Raw genomic sequence first — 16,487 nt, 5'->3', positions numbered from 1 at the left:
GTTGTTCCTGTCAAAGCTCACAGCCATTCATTTCCCAAGAATCACACCAATACAGGAAACATTACAGGTGCCACTGAGGAATGATTCATGGTGCCATAAATAGAGTTAGCCGAGATTGGAAGGTCAGAGAGAGCTTCCTTCAGAAAATGACAATTGGGCTGAAGAATGAGATGAATAGACTTAACCGAGCAAAGGAGGGCAGGAAGGAGATGATGGGCCAGGCCACAGAAGAGTAATGATCCTAAAGAATGTGTGGCCAACCACGGGACCCGCTGACAAGTTAGGTGGGGCTGACAGAGATGATCTAATGGGGATAGCAGCCTTCTCCTAAAGAGACCCACTCAGCAGAGACCCCTGTTTGGAGTTAACCTTTTGGCAGAGGAGCTGGATACACAGTGAGCAACTCTTCCATCAGCACCCTCAGGTCCAGAATTCTCTGGGTACAATCCCATGATGTGCAACAGATGCCATCCATGCCATGAACCCCAGAAGAAAGGCACTGGTGGGTCCTGCAGGGACTGCAGACCTAGGTCCTGGCTCCAGTCACATGGCCCATGGCACCTCTGTCCCTCTATCTCCCACGCTTGTCTCTCTTTCCACCTAACCCCATCTTGCAGCCAAACACATCAGTGGCCATCCTTTCCCTAACAAGAGAATCATGGATATTCTCAGGGAGGGCAGGCTTTGGCTTTAGTTCAGTAGAGCTGTTTTTGGGAGAAGAGGGAGCAAGAAATCTAAAACATTAATTGCACTATTAAGTGTGGGGTAGAAACAATGGTGGTTAATTATAGATGCTTTTTTATGCTCCGATCATGCAAAGGGAATCCTCCAGACACCTTTTATTCTTTTCTGTTTCTCCCTCTTAGCTCGGAGTGCTCCTGCAGTGTGGGTGGTTTCCCTTATTCTAAAAAAATGAATTTCCCACCAGTAATCCCCAGGTGGGGCTAATTAGCAATTTGTCTACTCTAAGGTTCCTTGTTGGACCAGAGGTGCCAGCTCAGAAGGTGAGCCCAGGCATTCCTGAGCCTCTGCCTATCTGCCACCCCCACGCCCTCATTGGCAGGAGGGAAGGAACACTGGTTCTGAATCCTCCATTTAGCTAGAAAGAGCCTAGACTTAATAGTTAGACTCCCCAGGGATTCGGTGGTAGCAGTGTCTTTAAAATTCATTCCTTCCCTCTTTTGTTAGATATTTATTTAGTGCCTATTAGATATCAGGCTCTGTTGTGCAAGATCCTGTATATGAAGCCTGACTAAACTGGAGCAAGTCCTCCTTTTTGGATAAATAAGCCTCTAAAATCCCTTCTAATTCAATACCTGGTGATATATTATTTCTATCACACACACACATACACACATGCACATACAGACACACACTAGAATTAAGCTCCATGTCTATGTTCTTCAGCTCCTATAACTATGCCTGACGCATGATTTAGCACTCAACAAATGTTTGATGAATGAACAAATGAATGAATGAATGAATGAACTATCATCTTTGGGGGCCATGCTTGGCAAACCCAGGTTCTCAGACTAGGATTGGTCAGGCAAGCAACAAACTAACAAAACTAACAACCATGCTAGCTCATGACTAGTTGCTCTTTTTTTTTTTTAAGATTTTATTTATTTATTCATGAGAGAGAGGGAGAGAGAGGCAGAGACACAGGCAGAGGGAAAAACAGGCTCCATGCAGCAAGCCTGTCGTGGGACTCCATCCCGGGTCTCCAGGATCACACCCTGGGCCGATGGCAGCACTAAACCACTAAGCGACCTGGGCTGCCCTAACTAGTTTCTCTTGAGAGATTTAATAAAAGGGTTGATATGGTGCTAAACTTAGGCTTCTAGTGTCCCTGAAACCATCAGAGATCAAGAGAAGAGTAAGTTCTCTCCCATTACATTCCAAGGATCATGATCCTTGCCACAAAGCCCCAGCCTAGCATCTTCCCTCTTTTCTACATTTCCCATTTTCTTCTCCATCCTCTTCTCCCCAGAGCCGTCAAGTTCTCGGCCAAGCTCATGGGGCAAGCAATGGCCAAGAGGGTCAAGGCGACCATCCTTTATGCCACTGAGACGGGCAAGTCACAGGCCTATGCTAAAACCTTGTGTGAGATCTTCAAACATGCTTTTGATGCCAAGGTGGGTAGTGGGCAGTGTCAGTTCCCTGGTTCCATGTGGTAAATACATAGTTGGGAAGGGGAGTGAAGGAAGTTAACAGAGAAAAAGAACCTTTGAGAATGGATGCACAAGCACATCGCAAGGTGCCCATCAGCATGTACAAGCATATTCGTATAAATTTCAGGGGACTTTGATGCCCCTCTTCCCGTGACCTTCCAGGAGTCCAGGAATCACAAAATTAAACCCCATCTCAAAGCAAAATCTTAGAGGGTTGATGAGAAAATATTCTGGGGTCAGTTTGGGAAGCTCTGCATTAAACCCATTTCAATGATATCACAGAGCCTTCAATTTGCAAGTCTGCACAGTTGACCCTTGTGCAACATGGGGGCCAGGGGTGCTGAACATCTGCATGTATCTCTTGACTCCCAAAAACTGAACTACAGATAGCCTATTGTTGACCAGCCTTACATGAACAGTTGATTGACACGTATTTTGTATGTTGTATGTATTATATACTGTATTCTTATAGTAAAGTAAGCTACAGAAAGGAAAATGTTATTAACAAAACCAGAAGGAAGAGAAACTGCATTGACAATACTGTATTGTCCTTATTGGAAAAGAACCACATATAAGTGGACCCACGCAGTTCGAACCCATGTTGTTCAAGGTCAATTGTATTCTAATTTCCAAATGAGAAGGGGATAGAATATAAACGTATTTGTTCATGGCTCACTTATTTTCAAGGAGCCTCTCAGGAGACTGGGCTTCCCTAGAACCTACTTGGAGAAATGTTGCTCAAGAGATGCTAAGATATAGGGCAATATCTTCCCTACGGCAGGGATCTCAGAATTATTTCACCCAGGTCCCATGCTGCTGGAGGGAGGATTAGCAAGGAAGCTGAGCAGACTTGGGCAGATCCAGCTGGGCCATTCTCAGCCTATATGTGGTCAAGAAGATTCCACAACCAGTTGATTATAAGCCCAAGGATCTCCATCAAGATCTGTCTCTATTAGCAGCTAACCCCTTCCACCACTGCCCCAGGTTCTTTATGGTCCTTCAGGCCGCTGTGACCACAGAAAGGTCCCACACTGCCAAAAATTTTAGGTCTACCAACTTGAGCCCATTGAAATAGTGACACTCAGAACTTTTAGTTCTCCTTCCAAAGGCAACAGCTCAAGATGACTTATCTTGTTCCCTTGTCTCTCTTCTCCTTCCCCCATCACTTTTTGTTCTCTCTTATCTCTTCTCTTGCCACCTTCTCCCTTCCTCTCCCCCACCATTCCTTCACCCTTGCCCTCCTAGGTGATGTCCATGGAAGAATATGACATTGTACACCTGGAGCATGAAACTCTGGTCCTGGTGGTTACCAGCACTTTTGGCAATGGAGACCCACCTGAGAATGGGGAGGTAAGATGAGCTTTCACCTATTCTAGCATGTTCTCCATTGGGGAGGTGGGGGGGAGCAGTTATACCTGCCCGTCAGTAGCAAATCCTCCCAGAGCCTCAAAAGCCTGTGACTTTGATTTGGATCCAAGTTCCACAGAGATTGGACACTTCCCAGACCTCAATCTCTCAGTGTCCACTGACTAGCCAATTCCAGGTGAAAATGCTGTTTGCCTGAGTGAGCTGTTGCTTTGGATTGGATGCTCCAATCAGGACCTTGGCATCCCCTGCTCCAGCTGAGAGAAGTGGGGACAATCTCTTTACAAAGAGAAAGCCACAATGAGGGTTTTTGAGCTGGGGGTAAAAGGTTCACACCTGTAGCCCCTTCATCAGCTGGCCCTTCCAAATGCACCTGCAGCTGGAGTACAGCTGCCCAGCCTGAACCCCAGACCATCTCTAGTATCCTGGCCCCTGGAGCCATTAGGCTCCTCTTGTGCCAGCCAGGACCCCAGACTCTCAATGCCCAACCCTATTCCGCGTTTCGAAATCCGTGCTTCACGTTTCAATCCATTTTGGCTTCCAGAAATTCGGCTGTGCTTTGATGGAAATGAGGCATCCCAACTCTGTGCATGAGGAAAGGAAGTAAGTGAATGACCCTCCAGGGTCACATTACACACTCTGGAAGCAGCTGAAGATTATCTTTTGGCATCTGGGTTTCACATTTGAGTGCTGGCGGGTTTTTGTGACCTGAAGTCCATTTGTGAGCAGTTTTAGCTGGTGGGTGTCTGGGGTCCACTGGGGCTGATATTTTGACTTCTCGGGTGACTGCACTGCCCCAAGTCCCAGTTTCTTTTTCCATCAAATAGGGCTTGTTATACCTGCCTTAACTTCTTAACTTGTAAGAATCAAAGGAGAAAATAGATGTAAGCATCTTGTGAAAGCTTAGGAGCCCCGTGTAAACACCAGTTCTTACTATTTTTCCTCTTTGGAAACCTAGCTTCAAAATTAATGAAAATGAGCTTCTTTCCCCACAACTGTTCCATCAGATGCTCTCGGTGGAGTTGCCGGCTAATGTAGAGGTTGAGTTCAGAAGATAAGATACCTCATAAGGCCAAAAAAAAAAAAAAAAAAAAAAAAAAATGCCTGTAGCCAAAAGATGTTCATAGTGAAATTGCATTCCAATGTGGTGTTGGGTTTGAAAGATATTTTGTAAGGTGACAAACACCTGTAATCCTGAGTACCCTTGCAAAGCCCAAAGTCCTGCATAAAGTAGAGAACATATGGCGTGTGCAAGCTGAGCTATCTTTCGGTGAGACCAACACAGTGTCCCCTCCAGCATGGAGCAGAGCAAATGCCATAGCTGACTGCTACTTAGAGGCCATAGTCTGCAGAAAACCTCTCCTGGTTTTCTCATAGCCAAGCACCTGTTGGCGAGTTCACATACATTCCACATCCAAGGGATAGCTGTGTCCCTCCTGCTCAGCCACCTTTGTCCCCACTCTCCCTGTCCCTCTCCTTCCTAGGTGATCACCACAGGCTCCCCCTCACCCCTCCTTCAGGGAGAGAGAGGGCACCATCCTTTCTCCCCTCTAGGTACCCGGAACCCTTGCGTTTCTTTCCCCGTAAAGGGCCTCCCCTCCCCCAAGGTGACACAGAAGTCCATGGTCTGGCTGCAGTTCGTGACAGCCAGCAGAGGTAGAGTGTGTGTGCGTGTGTGCATGTGCGTGTGTGCGTATGTGCATGTGCATGTGTGTGTGTGCCCATCTGTGTGTGCACACGTTGGTGCACATGTATGCACCATGTTCGTGTATGCGTGTGGGCATGTGTGTGCACATGTGCATGCATGCCCAGTGCCAAAGCATCCAAGGACACATGTGGGTCTCAAGGAGACCTGAGTTCTAACCCAGGCTGTGCCACTCACTCACTAAGTAACCTTGAGCAAGGCATTTGACCTCTCTGGGTCTCAGTCTTTCTCATCTGCCAAATGGGGAGAAATCGTCTCCGCCCTAACTACCTCTGGGAGTTGTTGAGAGGATCAAAGGATAAAAACAAAGAGGAAAGCGTTTGGAAAAACCTCAAACCTCATACAAATACATGTGCTATTATTTTTAACCCACAAGCATCAACCATCCCTCCCACACTAACAACACAGCCACCCCCTGATATGTTGCATGACTTATTTGCAGAAATGACTCAATGTGAGACTATTTTAGGGCAGAAAATACACTTACATATATTTAGAACTTTCCTGACGCTGGAACAAAAACTTTGAAGAACGTCCAGCTTACAAGCCCTGCTGCCAGAATGCGCAATGTCTTTTTTTGTCTTTTGCACTCAGATTTGTCTGTTGAGACGTTTTGTTTTGGTTTGGGTGTTGGTCTTTTGTTTTGGGAGGAGTCGTTTTGTTGTGTTTTTTGGTCTTTTATTGTGTTTTTATGTTTTGTTTTTGCCTCGTCTAAGAACAAAACTTCCCACTTTGGGAGGAGAACAGGGAAACTGGATTTTTTTTTTTTTTTTGAAGTCTCAAGTCTCCTGAGCCTCTCGTACTGAGGTTTGAGTCCCAGTGACATCTTCCTTCTGCTTCAAAATAGTTTAATAAGAAGTTGAATCTCTTTTCATGCCATGTCTCAGTGCTGAACATTTTCCACGTTTACTTGAAACGGGAAAAGTGACAGATCCTTGAAGTGTACAAGAACCGTAACTTACTAGAAAGAGAATGTTGAATGGGAGCTGTCCAGCATAATCCAATAAAACTTTCTAGGATGGTGTAAATGTTCTATATCTGTGCCATCCAATACGGCAGCCACGCCACATGTGGCTCCTGAGCACTTGCTAGTGAGGAACAGATTTTTAACTGTATTTATTTCAAATCAATTTGACTTTGTTTTTTTAAGGTTTTATTTATTTATTCATGAGAGACACACAGAGAGAGGCAGAAACATAGGCAGACCGAGCACAGGGAGTCCAATGCGGGACTCTATCAGGATCCCGGGATCCCACCCTGAGCCAAAGGCAGGTGCTTAACCACTGAACCACGGAGGCATCCCTAACTTTATGTTTAGATAGACACACATGGCTACCGGGGCACCTGGGTGACTCAGACGGTTAAGTGTCTGCCTTTGGCTCAGGTCATGATCCCAGGGTCCTGGGGTCGAGCCCCGCATCAGGCTTCCTGTTCAGCAGGTTTCTGCTTCTCCCTCTCCCTCTGTGATCTCTCTCGCTCTCTCACTGTCTTTCAAATAAATGGATAAAACCTTAAAAAAAAAAAAAGACGCACATAGCTACTACATAGTGGACAGCACAGGTTAGTTCCTGGCTACTCAAAGTGAGTTCTGGGGACCACCAGCATTGGCATCCCTTGAGTGCTCATTAGAAATGCAGAAACTCAGGTCCTACCTGGATCTGCTGAATCAGAACCTGCACTTTAACAGCATCCCAGGATGATTCTTGTGCTTGTTAAAATTTGGGAAGCAAGGAAGCTTGGTCTCATAGTTAGGGGATGGTCTATTCTATTTGTGACTTTTTGCCAATTAAATCATCTTGACCGTTTCGTTCTCAAGATTCCTGAGTCGAGTGTGGTCAGGAACCTTTTAAATACACGTAGTGTCATGTGCCGATGGCTAGCTATCGTCGTGATGGATGAGGGTAAGTTGATCCATTCTGGAAGCATCCATAGAAGCATTATGGTCTCAACATGTAAGAGAAGGTCCTAGAAACAGGGCTTGTCATGTGAAGGTCCATTGGGACATTGACCCCAGAGGGAGTTCCAAGCCAGAACTCACAGGCTGTCTTCTGTTTTGGCAGGAGCTACAAAGTCCGGTTCAATAGTGTTTCCTCATATTCTGATTCTCATAAGTCATCGGGTGATGGGCCAGACCTCAGAGACAACTTTGAGAGTGCTGGACCCCTGGCAAATGTGAGGTGAGCAGGGGCCGTGGGCATCAGGGAAGATATCTTGGGGAACTGGATTCAGTTGCAAAGTGGGCTCTTTGTTTGGGGGGAGGGTCTCCCTTCTACTCCCATCCATCTCTTGAATAACCAGCTGCACGCTGGTTGTCTGGGGACTGTACCCGCCCTGGTAAAGCATGCTACCTGGGCTCTCCTGTGACCTCTTCCTGTACATACTCTCAGAGCTCCATTGCCCAATCTCAACCCATCATCAGCACATCATTTGTGCTGAAGGATGTTCTTCCCTAGAAATTTCTCACTGAACTGCCCTTCCTAGTGATACATTTTACACCAAACTTTTGGGGACACCCTGCCATGCCTCAGTCACTCTCAACCCTGGATACACATCAAAATTGTTTGGAGATGTTTGTAGTATACCAATAACCAAGCCCTATTTCCAGAGATTCCTGTGTAACTGGTCTAGAATTGGGCCCAAGCTTTGCTTTTTAGTTTCTTTATTACCCCAAGTGCCTCTAATGTGCAGTCAGAGTCAAAAATTATTGGCCCAACCCCCTACTTATCAGAGTACAGTGGTCACTTACCAAGAGATCACTTTAGGTAGATGGACAGATATTTTGTATTTCAACAATTGTGAATTAAGTTCAATGAGCATTTAGGAAGAAAGGAAACTAGATGTCAGGTCCTTGGTTTTGCCAATGTCCATAAACACAGCTAATCTAAGCCAAGTATCGGGCCTGGCCACAAATCTTCCTGACCTTTGCCAACCGAACCTTCTCATACCTGCTCAGGGCAATGCTTGCTAGATGATACACATCACAGGGGTCCTGGATATTGAGGTATTATGTCCAGCAGGGCACTTTTTTAATAGACTTTATTTTTTTAAAGCATTTTTAGGTTCCCTGCAAAACTGAGAGGAAGATATAGAGATTTCCCATATTACTCCCTTCCCAGCCCCCAACAAAAACAGCCTCCTCCAGCACCACCATCTCCACCCAGGATGGTACATTTGTACAGTTGATGGACCTACACTGACACATCATTATCACACAAACTACATAATTTATATTAGGGTTCATTCTTGGTGTAATTCATTCTGTGACGTTTGACATCAGGGCATTGTTTTAGCTTGACATTGAACATCAGTTTTGTACATTGACAGTCAGACCCATTTTTTCCTTATGAAATCTATCATGGCTTAGAGCAGGCATTGGCAGGCTGCAGCCTGCAGGTGCAACACAGCCTGACCACTGTGTGCTCTTACATAGCCCGTGAGCTGGGAATGGTTTTTACAATAGAGCATTTGTAATTCACCTGATGAAAGAAAACATTACTGCTGAACTCCAATTAAGCAAAACTCTACCCCCCCCCAAAAAAAGGGACTTCTATCTTCATAAGTAGGCACAGTACTAAAACATTATCCTCAATAACTATAATAATAATAATCTTTAAAAACTTTTTTTGTTAATAAAAATGCACAGGCATTTGTTTTCCATCTCTTATGTAAGTATCTACAGAATAGCTTCGATTTTGCTTCTTGTCCTAGAAACCTAAAAGTATTTACTCTCTGGCCCCATGTTTAAGAAGTTTACGTTATTCTGGGGATCCCTGGGTGGCGCAGCGGTTTGGCGCCTGCCTTTGGCCCAGGGCGCGATCCTGGAGACCCGGGATCGAATCCCACATCGGGCTCCCGGTGCATGGAGCCTGCTTCTCCCTCTGCCTGTGTCTCTGTCTCATTCTCTCTCTCTCTCTATGACTATCATAAATAAAAAAAAAAAATAAAAATAAAAATAAAAATAAAAAAAAAAAAAAAGAAGTTTACGTTATTCTGTATGTTAACAAATTGAACACCAATAAAAAATAAATTTATTAAAATAAATATAAATAAAATAATAAAAATAAATAAATTTTTTAAAAAAGAAAATATCTCAATGACTTTCAAGCATCATTTATTATTATTCGTGCAGCACAATTTCCTTTAATTGTTGATTACCAATGTATTTTCTGCATTAATAAAATGCAATTTTAATAAAAAACAAAAAAAGAAGAAGTTTGCCAGTTCCTGGTTTGGAGACTTAAAATGGGAAGTTTGCAATCATAAGGTAAAGATAGGGACACCTCGATGGCTCAGCAGTTGAGCATCTGCCTTTGGCACAGGGCATGATCACAGGCTGAGATCCCAGGACTCAGTCCCACATCAGGCTCCTTGCATGGAGCCTGCTTCTCCCTCTGCCTGTGTCTCTGCCTCTTTCTCTCTTTGTCTCTCATGAATAAATAAATAAAATATTTAAAAAATATTTAAAAATAAGGGAAAGTTGTTGGTGGAAATGGGAGTCTAGGAAATAACTGGACTTCAGGTCTTCAGGTGTACCAGGAAACATATTAATGAATGAATCACCTGAGCCATCTGGTAGTGAACACAACTGAGTTTGATAAGCTAATGAGTACAAATTTAAAGCAAGTTAAACAGCAGTAATAAGGAAATAATAGTATCAGTGGAAGTCATGAATGGCAGATGCCATGAACATAAGTATTGCATATTTGAGGAACAACATCATAACTACAGTCATGACTGGTGCTAGGAATTTTCAGTCTCTGTGAGGCTGAGGCTAAGGGGCATGGCTTGGGGCAGAAATGCTCCTTCTGGGTCCCTTCCAAACAGTCCACTCCTGGTTACTAGCTGTCCTACCTGTCACACTACCATCCTTGAAGGAGAATGTGAGGAATCCAGCTCTAGGAAGATGACAGGTGAAGGAGTGATGGGAGGAAAACACTGCCTAATCCCACGTACTTTCCTTGGAAAGGCTCTACAAGCTCAGGGAAAGAAGGGCAGGAAAAGAGAAGAGGCTCAGTGAGGGAGCATGCATGTAATTTTCAGAGGACTGGATATTAACCTATGCTAATTCTCACTGGATCTGGGAGACACCTGGACCCATCTCCAGCGCATTCTCCAACGACAGAGAGAATGGGAATCCCTTCCTAGCTTCCCCTCCTCCTTCCCTACATCCCCCATCTCAATCTTTGGCCAACTTGACCCCTTCATCCTAAACAAAGAGATTCAAAGGCCGAGCCAGAGCCAGCCTGGAATAGCTGACACAGCTCCACTCCTGGGCTTGTCTGAGATGACGGACTACGGCAGAAAACTCCAACCCAGGAAAGAAGTGGGGTGGGGTGTTCTTGTCCCACTTGTCAACCTGTCCCTCTGGTCCCCTTGAGGTCGAGATACGCAGCTAGGACCAAGCCCTGGAAGTGTGACATAAAGGGTCTGTAGGACAGTCAATTAGCAAGAGTGGCCGTCTGAGACACAGCCCTTCTCTTCTCGTACTCCAGTCAAGGCAGCCCATCTTAACAGAGAGGAAACTCTCATTAACTTGACCCCCTGCTGATTCAAACAGCCACCTTTTCTTGGTGGCACCTAGGCAAAGAGTGTTTGTGAAGCAAATTAATTTCATAGACATCACAAGGGGTGGAGTCAGCATATTTATAAATCTTTCATCCCCTTTTAGAATAACCTGTTTGCACACCAATATTTGATGTGGGGTTTTTTTAAGATTTTTGCTTTAATCCCAGTTGGTTAACATACAGTGAACATTTGATGTGTTAATGACGAGTCCTTCTGATCCCCTCATTAATACAGGTCCCTGAAGACCTCTGTATTGTGATTTTTTGTTATCTTTGTACTTAAAACTCATCTGGTTGTGTCCCTTATAGAATTCAAGCCTTCCCCAAAAAGTAGACTAATTTCTCCAGCTTAAAAAGGGACACATGAAAAGCAGCCAACGGTTCTGGGTCATTGGTATCCCTATCTAACTCATCCTCCTTGGGACCATTGGGAATTCTCGCCCAAGGATGGTCACACCTAACAGAGACCAGAAGGAAAGGAGGACAGGCCCCAAGGGCTCCCAGATTTTATTTTATTTTTTTTTAAAGATTTTATTTATTCATGAGACAGAGAGAGAGAGAGGCAGAGACACAGGCAGAGGGAAAAGCAGACTCCATGCAGGGAGCCCATGCGGGACTCGATCCCGGATCCTGGAATCACACCCTGAGCCGAAGGCAGACGCTCAACCGTTGAGCCACCCAGGCATCCCAGGGCTCCCGGATTTTAAAACAGCCTTCGCTGGGTGGGCTTGGGGCTGTCTGACCACCATGGGCTAAACACCGTCCTCATAGAGATACCAGATGTCTTGGTCTGCTCTGGCCGCCATAACAAAATACCAGAGTGGGTGACTTCAACAACAGGTATTTATTTCCTTGCACTTCTAGAGGCTATAAGTCCAACATGAAGGTGCCAGTAGGATTGGTTTCTGGTGAAGCCCCTCTTCCTGGCTTATAGATGGCCACCTTCTTGCCCTGCCCTCACATGGCCTCTCCTCTCTGCAGGGTCAGAGTGAGAGAGTGCTATTGGTGTCTCTTCTAAGGACACCAGGCCTGGGGCGCCTAGCTGGCTCAGGCAGTTAAGCATCTGCTTTTAGCCCAGGTCATGATCCCAGGGTCCTGGGATCAAGTCTCATGTCAGGCTCCCCACTCAGCAGGGAGTCTGCTTCTCCCTCTCCCTCTGCTACTCCCCCTGCTCATGCTCTCTCTCTCTCTCATAAATAAATAAATAAATAAATAAATAAATAAATAAATAAATAAATAATTTTTTTAAAAAGACACCAGTCCTATTAGACTAGGGCCCAACCTTAGGAATCATTTACCACCTTAAAGGCCCCATCTCGAAATATGGTCGCATTGGGAGTGAGGATTTCAACATATGAATTTGACAGCATGGGAGGGGAAGGGCATAGAGTCCATAATACCAGACTCCCCCTCATGCTCCACAGTCCTCTAGCACAGACCTTTTGTTGTCTCCTTGACAGGTTCTCTGTGTTTGGCCTTGGCTCCCGGGCTTACCCTCACTTTTGCGCCTTTGGACATGCTGTGGACACCCTCCTGGAGGAGCTGGGAGGAGAGAGAATCCTGAAGATGAGGGAAGGGGATGAGCTCTGTGGACAGGAAGAGGCTTTCAGGACTTGGGCCAAGAAGGTCTTCAAGGTAACCACCTGCCCAGATCTCAGAGACCCAGGGGGAGAAGTCATGCTCCAAAGACAGAGTACCCATTCCATTAGAAATAGAAGAAACTTGGGAGAACCCCTGGTATTTCCCCCGTGTGTCCAGCCAGGATATACCTTTAAACAACTCAGATGAGTTTGGGTGGTCTTAAAACAAACATTCTCCATCCAGAATCTAACCTCCTGCATTATGCATAGGGACTTGGTCTATTAAAAAAAATTATAGTCTTGGGACTTCAGAGCTGGGAGGAATTAATTGATCCCTCACTCACATCAAGTTGGTTAGCCAAACCAAAGGGCCATGCCTCACCCTAGAACTCAGATCTCTGATTTGTCTACTTTGACAAGCTTCTCCCTCCTGTGCTAGATCTCTGTTAACCAATACAGGGGCCACTAGTCCCATGTGCTATTTAAATGTAAATGTAAATGAATGCACATTTAATAGGATGAATGGATAAGTGAATATGTTATGTCTAGACAATGGAATATTACTCAGCCATGAAAAGGATGAAACAATGACACCAGCTACACCATGAATCAGCCTCATAAACATGAAGAACGAAAGAAGCCCGGCACAAAAGGTCTATGTTTCCATCTATAGGAAATGTCCAGAATAGGCAAATCCATACAGAGATTAGATTCGTGGTTGCCAGGGGTCTGGAGAAGTGGAAAATGGGAATGATTGCTAATGGATACAGGGTTACTTCTGGGGGAATGAGAATGTTCCAGAACTGGATAGCAGTGGTGGTTGCACAACTTTGTAAATACACTAAAAACCATGGAACTATACATTTTCAAATGATGAATTATATATTACATGGAAAATTTCTAGGGCACCTGGCTATTTCAATAGGTTAAGCCTCTGCCTTCCCCTCAGGTCATGATCCCAGAGTCCCAAGATTGAGCCCCACATTGGGCTCCCTGCTCAGCTTCTCCCTCTGCCCCTCACCCCACCCATGCTCTCTCTCTCTCTCTCTCAAATTAATAAAAATCTTTTAAAAAATAAAAGAAAATTTTCTGTGCATACATACATAGAAATAAGTAATATTAATTATTATTAAGATTAATAATTATGATTAGTAGTTAATGTCAATAATTTATATATTTTTTTAAAGATTTTATTTATGTATTCATGAGAATACACAGAGAGGAGAGAGAGAGGCAGAGACACAGGCAGAGGGAGAAGCAGGCTCCATGCAGGGAGCCTGACGTGGAACTCAATCCTGGGTCTCCAGGATCACACCCTGGGCTGAAGGCGGCGCTAAACTGCTGAGCCACCCGGGCTGCCCAAGATCAATAATTTATATTACATAAAATTACTAAATATGTATTTAATATGCCACAAATAATATTAAAATTTTTAATAATTATATTTTTAATTCTATTTAATACCCATATTAATTAGATCCTATTTAAAAATCCCATTCCTTGGCTGTGAATTTCATGTACTCAGTAGCCACAAGTAGCTAGTGGTCACCACAGAAAACAGCACAGAATATTCCTATCATAGAAAATACTAATAATGACTTTCTATCTGTATGTGGGATATGATTCGATTAGCCATCCTAGGAGAAGCAAAAAGCCATGAGTGCTGATCCCTTACCTTTCCCTGCTTCTTCCTCCATGCCAGAATGCATTCTCTTCAGCAGCCATAGGAGAAAGAGCACTTTACAACCTCCTATCACTCAGTTGGCACTTTCCATCCCTCATGCAAATGCAGATAAGGGAAAAAAAAGGGGAAACTGAGGCCCTTGAGCTATACAGATATCTGTGGGGGAAGGCTGTGTCCACAAACCTGTTTCTGCATTTCTTCCTAGACAAGGTAAAATTGAGATGACTTGGCTTTTGTTATCTTGAGATCACTGTGGTTCTTGACTTCCATCAGCCAATTTAATTGAGTACCCCAGAAACAGGGCCTGTTACAAGCCACCATGCCCTTCAGCTATCACCAGCCCCCATTCTCCTACCAAACTCCCAGTCTTGGCAACCACTAATCTACTTTCTGTCTCTGTAAATTCATCTATTCTGGATATTTTGTATGAATGAAATCATAGTATGTGGTCTTTTGAAACTGGCTCATTTCACTTAGCATCTTGTTTTCAAGGTCATCCACATTATAGTATATATCAGCACTTCATTGCTTTTTATGGCCAAATAATATTCCACTGTATGTATATATCATATTTTGTTTAACCATCCATCAGTTGATGGACATTTAGATTGTTTGAAAATCAACATAAGGCCAAAGAAATGGTTAAAGCTACCCTTAAAAACCTCTTGAATTGAGGCACCTAGGTGGGTCAGTCAGTTAAGCATCCCACCCTTGGTTTTGGTTCAGGTCATGATCTTAGGGTTGTAGGATCGAGCCCCACATCAGGCTCCGTGCTCAGCACAGAGTCTGCTTGAGATTCTCTCGCTCCTTCTCCCTCTGCCCCTCCCCCCTTGTTCGTGTGCTCATTCTCTCTCTTGCTCTCTCTCTCTCAAATAAATAAATAATTTTTAAAACTCTTGAATTATCCATGGCTTTTATCCCAAAACTTGAATTCCAAATAATAATTCTTTGGACTATTAAAGTCAGAGAACTTATGCACTTGCAAAAGAAAAACATAAGAAAATTTCATAGGTGTTCAAACATTCAGTATGTTCTGCTTTTAAGGTAATTGGGTTGTAGAAGGGGAGGTGGGTAGGAGGATAGGGTAACTAGGTGACTAAGGAGGGCACACAATGAGATGAGCACTGGGTGTTATACTATATGTTGGCAAATTGAATTTATTTAAAAAAATTTTATTTTTTTTAAATAAAAAAAGTTTTTAAGTAATTGAATCTTTAGAGGAAGATAAGTTCTAAGGTGTTTCTTTTCTCTTTTTTAAGATTTTAATTTTTTAAAAGATTTTATTTATTAATGAGAGACAGAGAGAGAGAGGCAGAAACACAGACAGAGGGCAAACAGGCTCCATGCAGGGAGCCCAACGCAGGACTCGATCTGGGGTCTCCAGGATCACGCCCTGGGCTGAAGGCGGTGCTAAACCGCTGAGCCAACCAGGGCTGCCCAAGATTTTAATTTTTAAAACTTTTTATTTATTTCTTTGAGGGAGAGGGAGAGAGAAAAAGAGCATGAGCAGGAGGGAAGGGTAGGGGGAGAGAAAGAAGCCAACTCCCCAGTGAGCAGGGAGCCCTGATGTGGGAATTGATCCCAGGATCCTGAAATTACAACCTGACCTGAAGACAGACGCTTAACCAACTGAGCCACCCAGGTTCCCCTAAGGTATTTATTTTCTTGTTTAATATTAGGCCTCTACAAATACTGGTTTTAGGAATAAATGACATAAAAGTTACATATTAAATAGAGGTTAAATCCTAAAGTCGTTAATTAGTAAATATGATATGTCCAGCACATCAAAGGCATTCAAAAAGCATAGGATGGATTAGTGGATAGACTGATGGATGAGAGGCAGGTAGGTAATGGGATAGATAGATGGGTGGATGAGTAGGCGAGTGGATATAAGTATGGAAGGAAAGAAAGAAGGAAGGATGGGTAGATGGGGAGAAGAAAGGATGGATGAACAGATGGAAGGAGGGATGAAGGAAGAAGGGAAGGAAAGAAGGAGGAAGAAAGGAAGAAGAGTTGGAGGGAAGGAAGAAGGCTAGGAGGGCAGGTAGGTGGAGGGTTGGAGGGATGAATGGACAGATGGGTGGATGAATGGATGGATGGAGGAATATATGCCATGACTTGAAGCTGTTGGTGGAAAGTCCCTCTTGACTGAAAGAGGTCACCCACTGAAAGCCCTGCGTGTGCCACAGGCAGCCTGTGATGTGTTCTGCGTGGGAGATGATGTCAACATTGAAAAGGCCAACAACTCCCTCATCAGCAATGACCGCAGCTGGAAGAGAAACAAGTTCCGCCTCACCTATGTGGCCGAAGCTCCAGAACTTACACAGGGTACCTCTCACCACCTTCCTGGGGAGGCATGCAGGATAGTGAAGGGGGTGGAGCTGGGAGGGGAAGGAAAGACAGGAGCCCTCACCTCCC

The 16,487-nt window shown here is 44.3% G+C and overlaps 1 protein-coding gene across 2 annotated transcripts in view; it reads left to right on the top strand.

Annotated features, from left to right (window-relative positions):
* The window catches only part of NOS1 (nitric oxide synthase 1), a 113,486-nt gene that overhangs the window by 71,673 nt on the left and 25,326 nt on the right, over nucleotides 1–16,487 (top strand). Inside the window, exons 14-20 of one of the 2 annotated variants that reach the window (XM_025474106.3) lie at nucleotides 1,991–2,135; nucleotides 3,417–3,521; nucleotides 4,081–4,139; nucleotides 5,091–5,192; nucleotides 7,302–7,418; nucleotides 12,266–12,440; nucleotides 16,259–16,397. In XM_025474106.3, coding sequence (XP_025329891.3) covers nucleotides 1,991–2,135; nucleotides 3,417–3,521; nucleotides 4,081–4,139; nucleotides 5,091–5,192; nucleotides 7,302–7,418; nucleotides 12,266–12,440; nucleotides 16,259–16,397 — 842 coding nt within the window. The remainder of the gene's footprint in view (nucleotides 1–1,990; nucleotides 2,136–3,416; nucleotides 3,522–4,080; nucleotides 4,140–5,090; nucleotides 5,193–7,301; nucleotides 7,419–12,265; nucleotides 12,441–16,258; nucleotides 16,398–16,487) is intronic. The other variant, XM_049101836.1, reaches the window with a different exon arrangement.

The sequence above is a fragment of the Canis lupus genome, chromosome 26 (genome assembly GCF_003254725.2).
Source record: "Canis lupus dingo isolate Sandy chromosome 26, ASM325472v2, whole genome shotgun sequence".
NCBI lineage: Eukaryota > Metazoa > Chordata > Mammalia > Carnivora > Canidae > Canis > Canis lupus.
Note: the sequence above shows the minus strand (reverse complement) of the source record. Positions and strands in the feature narration are given on the sequence as shown.